Source organism: Heteronotia binoei, chromosome 4 (assembly GCF_032191835.1).
Source record: "Heteronotia binoei isolate CCM8104 ecotype False Entrance Well chromosome 4, APGP_CSIRO_Hbin_v1, whole genome shotgun sequence".
Lineage (NCBI taxonomy): Eukaryota > Metazoa > Chordata > Lepidosauria > Squamata > Gekkonidae > Heteronotia > Heteronotia binoei.
In genome coordinates this window covers 8,228,517-8,241,698 of record NC_083226.1, presented here as the reverse complement: position 1 = coordinate 8,241,698, position 13,182 = coordinate 8,228,517, and the positions used below count along the sequence as shown (strand labels likewise).

At 46.2% G+C, this 13,182-nt stretch overlaps 1 protein-coding gene across 1 annotated transcript in view; it reads left to right on the top strand.

Annotated features, from left to right (window-relative positions):
• The window catches only part of CFAP99 (cilia and flagella associated protein 99), a 64,231-nt gene that overhangs the window by 39,055 nt on the left and 11,994 nt on the right, over positions 1-13,182 (top strand). Inside the window, exons 10-14 of the mRNA XM_060236329.1 lie at positions 1,182-1,270; positions 4,790-4,994; positions 9,015-9,156; positions 11,286-11,437; positions 12,821-13,026. Coding sequence (XP_060092312.1) covers positions 1,182-1,270; positions 4,790-4,994; positions 9,015-9,156; positions 11,286-11,437; positions 12,821-13,026 — 794 coding nt within the window. The remainder of the gene's footprint in view (positions 1-1,181; positions 1,271-4,789; positions 4,995-9,014; positions 9,157-11,285; positions 11,438-12,820; positions 13,027-13,182) is intronic.

Below are 13,182 nucleotides of genomic sequence, written 5' to 3'. Positions count from 1 at the left end.
GTAATCTGTGGTGAGAAATGGATGCCTCGTTAAGCAGCTTGTATACATTTAGAGTCTATAGCAGGGATGTCAAGCATCTATCCATCCAGGGCTCTTATCCAGCCCACAAGCAACTGATTACCTGTATTGGAAGACGACAGAGGTTGTGCATTATGTCCCTGTATACTGCCCCAGTTCTCATGCATAGTAAGCAGAGGAATCATAGAATCACAGAGTTGGAAGGGGCCTCCAGGGTCATCTAGTCCAACCTCCTGCACAATGCAGGAAACTCACAAACCCCTCCCCCTAAATTCACAGGATCCTCATTGCTGTCAGATGCCCATCTAGCCTCTGTTGAAAAATCTTCAAGGAAGGAGAATCATAGAATCACAGAGTTGGAAGGGACCTCCAGGATCATCTAGTCCAACCCCCTGCACAATGCAGGAAAATCACAAATGCCTCCCCCTAAATCCACAGGATCTTCATTGCTGTCAGATGGCCATCCAGCCTCTGTTTAAAAACTGCCAAGGAAAGAGAAAAACCTTCAAGGAAAGAGAAGTGCAAAGTTGGGCATAAGGGAAATATTGTAAGGAAATACATGTTTTAAGCATGTTTGAGTAAACAATATTGTTAACTGGGTTTGCCTGTGTCCTTTGTAAAGTTTATATCTCTGGCACCTGGCATTACATTTTATGGCATACATAGTCTGGCCCAACAAGGTCTCATTTCTGTCAGATCTGGCCCTCATAACAAATTTGTTTGACACCTCTAGACTATAGGGTTCCTCCAATTTATTTTGTTAGTTATATCTTTGCAAGGTTTCATTTTTTTATTTTATTCATTGTTGCCTGTACAATTTACACCTCTGTAAAATGTAAAATGGTGCAAAATGTTAAAGCTGCAGTACTGCAGTCCTAAGCTCTGCTCACGACCTGAGTTCGATCCCCGGCGGAAGCTGGGTTTTCAGGTAGCTGGCTCAAGGTTGACTCAGCCTTCCATCCTTCTGAGGTCAGTAAAATGAGGACCCAGCTTGCTGGGGGGAAAGTGTAGATGACTGGGGAAGGCAATGGCAAACCAACCCGCAAAAAGTCTGCCGTGAAAATGTTGTGAAAGCAACGTCACCCCAGAGTCGGAAACGACTGGTGCTTGCACAGGGGACCTTTCCTTTCCTAAAATGTTTTATGCCCTTTGTTTTGTGACAGACAGACAACGCATCTATTAAGTTAAATGCGACAGCAATCTTAAGAGAAGGTGTCCTGTATCAACGAAAAGTGGAACAGGAATTAAACAGGTACTTATGGCTTTATTTGTATTTGCCCAATTAAATGTTTCTTCAAAAATATCTGGATCAGGAAGCCAGCCAGGGAGGCGCTTGTACCTTTGGAAGACAAAGAATGAAAGGATTGCTTAAGGAAGATAGGGAGATGGCAGAGAAACTGAGCAAAATGTTTGTCTGTTTTTATTGCGGAAAATGAAGACCATGCTGTTTTTAGGGAGTGTCAGACGTGTAACTTAGGTATAGTACTGTAACTGGTAGAGTGTAACTGCTTGACATGACTAACCCCATATTGTATTTTGCTATGCTATACTTCCTGCTTTTACTAACCGTGAGAACAGCAACATGTATCTTTCCCCAAGGCAATTCCTAACCGCAAGGAGAAGAATTTCACACTAGGCCTAGAAGCCATCTGGGCCTTTGAAGTTAGCATATTCAAGGTAACCAGTGGGTAGCTTCCTGGGAGAAAGATCAGGAGGTATGGGAAGCGCCGACTGTCTCCAAGGGTGTGAGAATGCTGTATTGTTTCCCCTCTTTGAAATGTACAAAAGGGCACTGCTCAGCCCTGCCCGTTATCAAACTCAACTTGCTACTCCACCAGACTGTATGTTCTCAAATAAATGGATTAGTTTTGCAACAATATGATCCGTCTCTGTTTGAAGTTCCACGTCTTGACAGGGAGGGTGTCTGAAAAACTGAGTCAAACTTTATTGATCTGCTCCTTCACTTTTACTGGGCAGATATTATAATCCAAATATTGCTTTTCTGTAAATCCAGCAGATGAGAATCCCTGTTGGAGGGATCAGGACAAATGCAATCATTGCACGGTACTTGACGGGACAAAGTCTGAGTCCAGTGGCACCTTAAGACCAACAGAGTTTAATTCTGGGCATAAGCTTTTGCGTTGCTCGAAGTCAGCCAGGAAAATGTTTGAATTCTGTGACTGAAGCTCCTGATGGTTTGTAGCCCATCTTTGTGGGGGGGATTTGTCGTATAGAGACTGCAGCTGTAGCTGCCTCAAGCAGTCAGTTGTGTCTCTTAAGCAACTGGGTATGCAGTTGGAGCCCATGTCACCAGGCACCACCCCGCCTCCGCCCAGAGCAGTAGAGTCAAAACCCGGTTGGGAAGATGGAGCTTGGCCGTCAGTGCTCTGTTTGAGCGCTGCTGTGGTAGGACTCCCGCAGGCATAGACAGCGGAAATAGGCCTCCAGATCACCACAGCGCAGATGATACAACATTGACTAATTAGCTGCTTATAGGAAGCTCACAGGTAATAAGGCAGCCACTCCCCTATTTCTCCCTCTAGGAACTGGCACGCAGATGTACTTTGCATCTGTGTATTTAATTGTCATGTGTAAGGATGGTTGATAACTGTATGCATTAGTGATTTGCCTAACAATGACCAAGCTTGGGATCATCACCGTGTCTTATGACAGTAAACTTCATATCTGGTGTCTTCGAAGCGACCGTATCTGAACTCGGTAGCAAAAAGTTTTGTCAAGTTGCCGCTGACTTATGGTGACCCCTCATGGCATGCAGACGGTCCCAGGTTCGATCCTCAGCATCCCCAGTTAGATCAGGTGGTAGGTGATGTGATGACCTCTGCGTGAGACTCTTGAGAGAGGCTGTCAGTCTGAGTAGAACACACTGGCTTCGGTGGACCAAGGGTCTGATTTAGTACAATGTAGTGGGTACTCAAAGGTTGAGTTTAGCAGTCTAAAGAAGAAGACTGTAGATTTATACTCCACCCTTCTCTCTGAGTCAGAGTCTCAGAGCAGTTTACAATCTCCTTTATCTTCTTCCCCCACAACAGACACCCTCTGAGGTGGGTGGGGTTAAGAGGGCTCTCACAGCAGCTGCCCTTTCAAGGACAACCTCTGCCAGAGCTATGGCTACCCAAGGCCATTCCAGCAGCTGCAAGTGGAGGAGTGGGGAATCAAACCCAGTTCTCCCAGATAAGAGAGCTATGGCTGACCCAAGGCCATTCCAGCAGGTGCAAATGGAGGAGTGGGGAATCAAACCCGGTTCTCCCAGATAAGAGAGCTATGGCTGACCCAAGGCCATTCCAGCAGGTGCAAGTGGAGGAGTGGGGAATCAAACCCGGTTCTCCCAGATAAGAGAGCTATGGCTGACCCAAGGCCATTCCAGTGGGGAATCAAACCCGGTTCTGCCAGATAAGAGAGCTATGGCTGACCCAAGGCCATTCCAGCAGGTGCAAGTGGAGGAGTGGGGAATCAAACCCGGTTCTCCCAGATAAGAGAGCTATGGCTGACCCAAGGCCATTCCAGCAGGTGCAAGTGGAGGAGTGGGGAATCAAACCCGGTTCTCCCAGATAAGAGAGCTATGGCTGACCCAAGGCCATTCCAGTGGGGAATCAAACCCGGTTCTGCCAGATAAGAGAGCTATGGCTGACCCAAGGCCATTCCAGCAGGTGCAAGTGGAGGAGTGGGGAATCAAACCCGGTTCTCCCAGATAAGAGAGCTATGGCTGACCCAAGGCCATTCCAGCAGGTGCAAGTGGAGGAGTGGGGAATCAAACCCAGTTCTCCCAGATAAGAGAGCTATGGCTGACCCAAGGCCATTCCAGCAGGTGCAAGTGGAGGAGTGGAGAATCAAACCCGGTTCTGCCAGATAAGAGAGCTATGGCTGACCCAAGGCCATTCCAGCAGGTGCAAGTGGAGGAGTGGGGAATCAAACCCGGTTCTGCCAGATAAGAGAGCTATGGCTGACCCAAGGCCATTCCAGCAGGTGCAAGTGGAGGAGTGGGGAATCAAACCCGGTTCTGCCAGATAAGAGAGCTATGGCTGACCCAAGGCCATTCCAGCAGGTGCAAGTGGAGGAGTGGGGAACCAAACCCGGTTCTCCCAGATAAGAGTCCATGCACTTAACCACTACACCAAACTGGTATTACTGGTATTTATTACACTCTATGACAATTGAAAATATAGAAAATACATGAAAAATAAAATGCAATTTTTCAACAGCAATATTAGCTCCTTTGGTTTGTTTGGTTTAGTACAACATAGCTTCACGTGACATTGGGAGGGACAGTGGCTCAGTGGTAGAACATCTGCTTGGTAAGCAGAAGGTCCCAGGTTCAATCCCCGGCATCTCCAGCTAAGAAAGGTCCAGGCAAATAGGCTTGGAAAACCTCAGGTTGAGACCCTGAAGAGCCGCTGCCCGTCTGAGAAGACAATACTGACTTTGATGGACCCAGGGTCCGATTCAGTATAAGGCAGCTTCATATGTTCATATGCAACAAGATTTACAGAAAGTTTTAAAAGACTGGCCATGTGTCTTCAAGCCCTTCCCTAATAATTCTGAACACGGACATTGCCCTTTTCATTCCTGCTGCACATGGAGAGTTCATATTTTCAGTGAGCTCCCCGCTATGACCCCAAGACCTTTCCTGGGTAGCCGCAGCCAATTCAGTCCTTCATTTTCTGAGGTTAGTATTCTGAGGTTAGTTATTTTGCACAGCAGCGTGGCAGGTGTATCCGGTCCCTCAAGCCAGCTGTTTCCTTTCCCATAACAGACTTGAACATCTTCTGCGAGGAGCTCGGGATCCATCTGAATTCCTGGACTGGCAAAAGCAAATGCGTGAGAATGACCTGCATCAGCGGCTGGCAGAAGCCGAGTGCAGGAGGCTGCAAGGGAAGCTGAGCTATGAGGAGGCCATTCTAGCCCATCAGAACTGTGCTCAGAAAAACCAGGAAAAGGCTGAACAGGAGAGATTAGAGGTACTGCATTAGAACATTATTCACATTGTAACTGGGCATCATTTCCCCTACTTTCAACCAGGGTGCGGTGTGCGCGCCAGGCAGGAAGTCAGAGCTGATTTAAAATGACCGCCGCTTTGCCCTGGTTTTCCAGCAGTATGTGAAGATCCCACGTATGCACAGCTCTCTTGCTCTCTTCAAACGCTGACAGCACAGAAGTACATACTCCGTTGCCAGATTTAGAAGTGAGACTGCAGGAAAGCAAGTGGCCCGTGACTTAAACTTCTCTTCTGAGGCTTAATCATGAAGGGGAATCGAGGTCACAGAACACCCACAACAGTCCCCGCCCCCTACACCTCTCAAAAAGAGGTGGGGCATTACATTTCAGTTCAAAGGACTGGGAGTCGAAGGTGAACTGACTGAGAATGGTCAGGGGCTTCCAGAGCCCTTACATTTCGGGCCAAAGTAGATGTGACTGTTCTTGAAGCCACACAGCAGCTGCAACGAATGTTAGTTTAAAAATGAGGAAGAGCCTGATTCAGCTCAGACCTACAGCAGGAGGAGAGGGAGGGCTCTCGCTTTCCCCTCGGTGTAGTTGTCTCGCGCTGAAATGGCCCAGCTGCAACCCCCCTCCCTCCAGTCTCCCTTTCAGCTTGGGAAAACAGCAGGAGGAAGAAGGCAGGAGCCCCTCCCACCCCCAGATCACAGGTCTGAGCTGAATCAGGCACTCTCTTTTGAAAGGGACATTCCCTGCAGCTGCTGTTTGGCTTTAGCGAGGGTGTTCCTGGCCTGTTTTTTTATTTTTAAAGATACAGTTTCCAGTTTGGCCTTTAGAGTGCATTCTGTGGGAAGCAGTGCAGCCTGAATAGGCGGCATCTGCGTTGTGTCTTCGGATGTATGGAGCGTTACGTGATCTACGCGTGGGAGCCTGCTGCTGCCCAAATGAGTTTGATAACAAGAAGGAAATGTGAGTGGAGAAGGAGGCAAATGCAGCTTCTTTCTCTTTATTCCCTCTAGTGGAGAATGGAACTGCTGAGCATGCACAGAGTTCTTCCTAACCCAAACTCCTGTCCTGCACCTCATCTCTCTCTCTTGCCCCAGGAGAGGATCATAAGAACATAAGAGAAGCCATGTTGGATCAGGCCCATCCAATCCAACACTCTGTGTTCCACAGTGGCAAAAAAATTTATATATACACACATACACTGTGGCTAATAGCCACTGATGGACCTCTGCTCCATATTTTTATCTAAACCCCTCTTGAAGGTGGCTATGCTTGTGGCCGCCACCACCTCCTGTGGCAGTGAATTCCACATGTTAATCACCCTTTGGGTGAAGAAGGACTTCCTTTTATCCGTTTTAACCTGTCTGTTCACAATTTCATCGAATGCCCACAAGTTCTTGTATTGTGAGAAAGGGAGAAAAGTACTTCTTTCTCTACTTTCTCCATCCCATGCATTATCTTGTAAACCTCTATCATGTCACCCCGCAGTCGACGTTTCTCCAAGCTAAAGAGCCCCAAGCGTTTCAACCTTTCTTCATAGGGAAAGTGTTCCAGTGTTCCAGGCCAGTAAGAAATTTGGTAGGACTGCCGCAGCTGTTTGGAACACCAGTCTCTTCTGAAAGGAGCAAATGAAACCCCCGTGTTAGGTGGAGGGCTTAGTGGTTGAGCTTGGCATCTAGGTTCAATCCCTGGCATTTCCAGTCCCCCCAAAAGGATCAGGTAGTAGGTGACGTGAAAGACCTGTGCTTGAGACTGGAGAGCTGCTGCCAGCCTGAGTAGACAATGGAGAGCTGCTGCCAGCCAGAGTAGACAATGATAGGCCAAGTGTAAGGCAGCTTCATGCGTTATCTAAGAAGCAAATCTGTTAAGTACAGAGGAGGGCAACCGAGGTGATGAGGAGGTTGGACCAGCATCCCTGTGAGGAATGGCTGAAGCTTTTGGGACTTTTCAGTTTAGAAAAGAAATTACTAAAGGGGCACATGATAGAGGTTTATGGAATTGTGCATGGGGTGGAGAGGGCTGACAAAAAAGAACTTTTTCTCCCTTTCCCAAAAGACTAGAACTCGAGGGCATCCAAGGAAGTTAATGGGCAATAGGTTCAGGACGGACAAAAGGAAATAGTATTTTACACAGAGAGTGTCTGAAATCAGCTACCAGGGGATGTAGTGATGGCTATAGAAATAAGCAGCTTTAAAAGGGGATTAGACAGATTCATGGGTTCATGGAAGGTAAGTATCAATAGCTCCTATCCATGGTGACTGAGTAGAACCTCCACATTCAGAGGAACTCATCCTCTGAGTCCCAGAACCAGGAGGCAACATAAGGGAAGGCCTGGGCCTCTATGCTCCGTAGTTGGCTGTCCAGAAGAGCTCGTTAGCCACTGTGTGACTCGATGGACTATTGGTCAGATCCAGCAGGGCTCTTCTTATGAAGGTTTCAGCCTCCCTACCCTGTTGTTGGCCCTCTAGAGGAATTGGTTGGCCACTGTGTGAGACAGGAGGCTGGACTACTGGTTTGATCCAGCAGGGCTCTTCAGATGTTCTTATGATTGTGACATGTGGCAAGTGGGGAAGATCCCAAGGAAACAGTCTTGCAATGAAAATTTTTCATATTTACTATAAAAGGACTCTTGTGTCTTTGCTCCATGAGCACTTCTCTCCAGACACTGCAGTGGCAGTCCTCTGTCAGGGCCGGCTTGGTCACTAGGCAAACTAGACGGTTGCCTAGGGTGCCGGCAGGGCTGGGGTGCCGAATTCGGCCTCCCTCTCTCCCCCCTAGTGCTCCCCAGCCTCCTCCTCCCTCCCCCACCATGTCAGTTTCAAACGCTGCTCTCCTCCGCGATCTAAAGGTGCCCCCTCCGCTGATCAGCTGATCGGCGGGTAAAATCGCGGCACATTCACTGTCTGTGCCCGGAGCAGGCCAGCATCAGTGGGAAGGGTGAAGTCTGAAAGCATGCTGCTGGCGCTGCCTCCTTCCCAGTGGCTGTGCCAGACCAGTGTTTCTAAGCGCCTAATGGAAGAGGAACATGCCCCAAAGCCCTCAGGTGGAGCAAAAAGTCCTTTACTCAGTAGGAGAGAGAACAGAAGCCAGTAGGAGAGAGGTCTCAGACTAACAGCCAGTAAAATAGAATTATGCAAACAAAACTCTGACATCTGATGTATAGAAAAGCATCTGAAATAAAAGACCTGACAGTTAAGTCACTGAGGTCACATCTGTTTATAGGTAGAGAAGCAGAACATTTCCAAAGGAAATCTGTAAAACCCTTAGATCGTTTGTGGGTGTGGAGAAAAACATCAACAGGGCGATCCAGTGCCTGCCTTTGCCCCCAGCTTCCTAGCGTCAGACAAAGGGAGCTCCACATCCAGATGTTAATTAGCAAGAGAGAGTGAGAAGTGTATAGTAGCGACATCTGAGTCCAGTAGTGCCTTAGAGACCAGCAAGATTTTGAAGAATCTAAGCTCCTTTTGTCAGGTCTCTTATGAAAGGAGCTTTGACTCTCGAGAGCTTCCACCACCAAAATCGTGTTGGTCTCTAAGGTGCTGCCAGACTTGAATCTTTTTTTATAGCGAGATAGCTAGCCCAGCATTTAAATTGGGGCTCCGTCACACTGCTCCGTAAACCTTTTGCCAGACTGCACAAGCAAAGTGGGAAGGAGCTACAACAAAAAAAGAAACAGAGGAGCAGAATAGACACTTGGATGGATTCACACTTCAGCATATTGCACAATCTCATTTTTTTTTACATGGAGTTCATTCATTTTTGAAAAATGAAAGAACAATTAATATTTTAGTGTCTGGAATGCCTATATGGTGTATTTGCTGTATCTAGTTTCTTTGACTGTGTTAAGGGTGCATTCGCACGACATTCAAATAATGTGTTTTGCAACCGGATTTTTCCTGTGGAAGAATAGCAAAAATCCACTTGCAAAATGCATTATTTAGTGTCGTGTGAATGCACCCTAAGACACAGAGGAAACGACCTGATTCCAGCCCTGTAATCTGTGCTGCTTTATCAATGTAATTTAATTCGGCGTTTAGGAAGTGAAAATACAGCAACAATTAAAAGAAGTGCGCGTTCAGGAAGAACGGGAAAAAAAGAAACTGGTGCAGCAGGTGGCAGAAGGACGCAAAAATGCAAAGCAAGCCCTGGCAAAGCTCCAAAAATACAAGCATCAAATAGGTAATACAAACTGAAATCTCTCAACGCTGTGCAAAAGCCATTTGTCCGCTTTTCAAAGCATTATTAAGGGGGAAAGGGGGGACAGAGAGAAATATTTATGCTGTGTATAAAAATAAACAGGTTGCTTACCTGTAACTGATGATCTTCGAGTGGTCATCTGTGCAGTCACACACATGGGTCTTGCCGCAGGCGACTGCACAGAGACCACGAAGAAGATCTTTTAAATAGTTCCTCTAAGTGAAATCATGACGAGAAATTCTCCTGATAATTCTCCTGATATGTAAAATCAAGCTGCGATAGCTCTTTCCTCTCTACAACCAGATTGCTCTTCTGCTTTTTGACCTTCCTGCTCCAACCAGCTTTTGACTTTTTCTGCAAGATGACGAGCATAGTTTGCTGACAATACTGAGCAGGGGTCGTTTTGTAGAAAAATAGGTGGTGGAGCTCATCTAGGGATTGTTGTGCAGCTGCACCTACTATTCAATGGATGAGGTGGGGAGGAGGAGGGGGAACCGTCAGAAAAGTTACAGAACTGTGCTCCTGTGAGCTCCTGCTGAATTCAAGGCCTGATACTAAGTAAACTAATTGGCCTGTAGTTCACAGAATCTTCCCTCCATCCTCTTAAAGAATGGAACTAAAATTGCCAGGCCCCAGTATTTAGGGATATGGTCAGAAGATTAGTTGTTGTCAATTTTCCTCGCTGCATGGCCATGGTCTTGGCATTGTGAGACCTGATGTTTCGCCAGCAACTGTGACTGGTATCCTCAGAGGTATAACTCAGAAAACTGGAGTTCTCTCTGGGTCAAAGTGAGAAGAAGATGGTAGGCAGGTAATTTATATCTACTCAGGCAGGTGGGGTAGGGCTGAGTCATTCTCTTGTAGGAGCTTCCCAGGCTGTGACATGCTAATGGAGGAGCTTTCCTGAGTAGGTTATTTTGTATATGTGTGATGGGAAAAGCAGCACTGGGCCCTTTAACGACACAACTGGCCACGAGCTCACAGCTGGAGGGGATGGACAGGTGGGAAGTTAAAAAGGTTAGCGGAATTAGGAATTAGGGCTTGTTGGGTGCAGAAGGAAAGTAAACTGAAACTGCAGGCACAAGTGAGTCCAGTCTGCTTCTTTGTCACAATATGGATTGGCTATTGAAATTCTAACCTTATCTGTAGTGCTGCTGTAAGATGTAAAGCATTTTGTGTTTTTCAGGACTGGAAACCATGCCCTATTCATTTTTAAACTCTCTTCCTTCCTGTTGAGATTGTGTTTATGTTTATGGATTTCAATGACTTCCATGTGTAATCTAACATGGTAATTGGATGCGTTGTCCACCATTACAGTGTCTTAGAATAAAATGCTGCGTCTTGTTTTGAGTTATCTCCTACAAGATAATGACTCAGCCCTACCCCACCAACCTGAGTAGATATAAATTACCTGCCTACCATCTTCTTCTCACTTTAACCCTGAGAGAACTCCAGTTTTCTCGGTTATTCCTCTGAGGATGCTAGTCACAGTTGCTGGCAAAACATCAGATCTCACAGTGCCAAGACCACGGCCGTATAGCCCGGAAAATTGACAACTAATGAACTCTGGCAGTGAAAGCCTTCGACAATATATGGCCAGAAAAGTCAATATAAGTTAATATTGATGCTAAAAGTGGCGCCCACCACTGTATTATTCTTTAAGCGCTGTAGGGGAATGCAGTCTACACTGAGAGTTTTTCCTCTTCTAAACCGATTTCTAAGTGATTTGATTTTTCCTATAGATAGCAGGGGCCATATGAGTAGATCTTCTAACTTTTACGGAGGGGCTGGGTCATATGAAGAATCTTCATATATCTTCGCCCACTTTGATGTTTCACTGCTGTGTCTCCAGCTTGTTTACGAGCACAAAGCCAGAGATACAACAATGAAATATCAAAGGGGCTTCTAGAGGGTGGAAAAATGGGTAGAAAAGGGAGGGGGGGAATGACACACAGGCATAACAAGGGAATAACATGCACAGGAAAGCCCTTTATGAGCAGGAGATCTCGAGAACTGGGCTGATTGCGGTGCTGCCTTGCCAGCCTGTTTCATTACCTGTTTATCTTTGGTTGTGTTACAGAGTTGTTTTTCTTCCTTCTTTCGCTTTACAGCTCAGGAAGTGTCTGAAGAAAGTCGGGGACTCCTCCTTCAAGTTTTAGAACGAGAAGAGGAGCAATTCAAAAAAAGATGCGAATTGATTCAAGAAATAAGAGCTATGGAGTACCTGCCGTTCCGTAAAAACAAATTTGTAGATTTGACACAGGTGAGCTAAAGACGACAACGTTCAGTGGAGGTATTTCTTACCTTTGTACCTTGCCCTTCCTCCAAGGATCTCACAGCAGTGTTTAATTTCACAGCAGCCTTGAGAGGCAAGTTAGGATGTTCCGGTAGTGATGCCCTAGTGGTGCTGTAATTTCTTGCTCCACTTAGTCTGATATAGGCACATGTTCTAATGCCTCTCAAAACAACACTAGTTGGCAACTCCGTTCCTAGTAGACATGAGGACTCTGCAGAAAGCAAAAGTTGATCAAACTGTGAAATCCAGAAATTAGGTAAGGCTTTCACGGAGGTGGGAGGGAGGGGACACATCACCTAACAATGGAGAATCTGGGCAAGGGCTAGGGGTGCCACCTCTGGATCGTGGAATACCTGGAGATTTGGAGGTGGAGCCTGAGGAGGGTGGAGTTTGGGGAGAGGAGGGACTTCAGTGGGGTATAAGGCCATAGATACCACTTTACAAAGCAGCCATTTTCTCCAGGTGAACTGATCTCTGTCACCAGTTGTGAGCAGCTGCATCAATTAGTTTGCTCCGGGTTCATTTCCCCTGAGCGAAGAGAGATCTGTGAGCTGGAGGCTAAAAAACTGTGAGCTAGCTTGCATTAACTCATCTTAGACAGAGCACTGTTGGCAGCCCTAATAATGGCCCAAGTATTGGTGTCGGGCAATGGAACTTCAAATGAAGCAGACTTCATTTGTTACAATGTTGAGACTTTATTTGATAGTTCATAGTTTCTGAGCGCAGCAAGATTGGAACTGATACTTTCTCCTAGGAGCATAGATATTTTAACGAGTTGTACATCAAAGACTTCTAAACAAATCTACATTCCCACAGTAGAGTGATACATTTCACACAGTGGTTTTCTCTTATCTCGTCATGGTTCCCATTCTCACAGGAACGGCTCTACCGGCCTTCCCTGGGGCATTTTATCTTCAAAGGGAGGTTGCCTTTGTTAGTATCAAGGACAGGAATTCACACTTGTGTTAGTAGCAGTTTCACTTCTACTTTGATATGCAAGGTTTCTACACTGGGGTTAGTATCACATGTTAGAAAATGGAGTTAGTTAAGCTAAGCAGTTCATCACAGTTTAAACCTAGCATCACATCATATCATGATAACTTTCCAGGGTCTGACAATTGGAACCTGAAAAGAACAGCTCATGACATTGTTGTAGTTCGATCAGATCTGCTTCTGCAGTCAGAGTTTAGCTGCCTTATGGCGATTGCTGGACATCACCCTTTATTTTTTTCACCCACAGAAAGTCCACCTTCCAAGTTAAAACTAAAAATGTGCTTCTTACTGAAGGCAGAAGGTTCCATCTGCTTGTGTGGTACTATTGTTCACCATTTACCTCTTTGTTTTCTACAGACAGCCAACCATGGCGTTTTTGGTGAAATGTCAATAGTGGAACTGCAAGAACGCTTAGCCTTGCTGAAGGAAGCGCAAAAGAAGGCAGAAGAGGAGAAGAGGGATTCAATAATACGTGAAAAATGTGATAAGGAACAGCTCCTTTTAGACAAACTGGAGCAGATCTCCATGTTCAGAGAAGCATTTGGAAGGACAGCCGCACTAAAGTTAGTTGGAAGCTCTGCAACATTTGTAATAGTACATTATTCGTTTCTTTGTTAGGTCAGGTCACGCCTCTGGCTCGCTCGGTAGGCAGGAGTCTACTAATTAACCCAGTCTTCAATTAGACATCAAGGGGAGGGCATCCTAGATCTCCCTCTCTT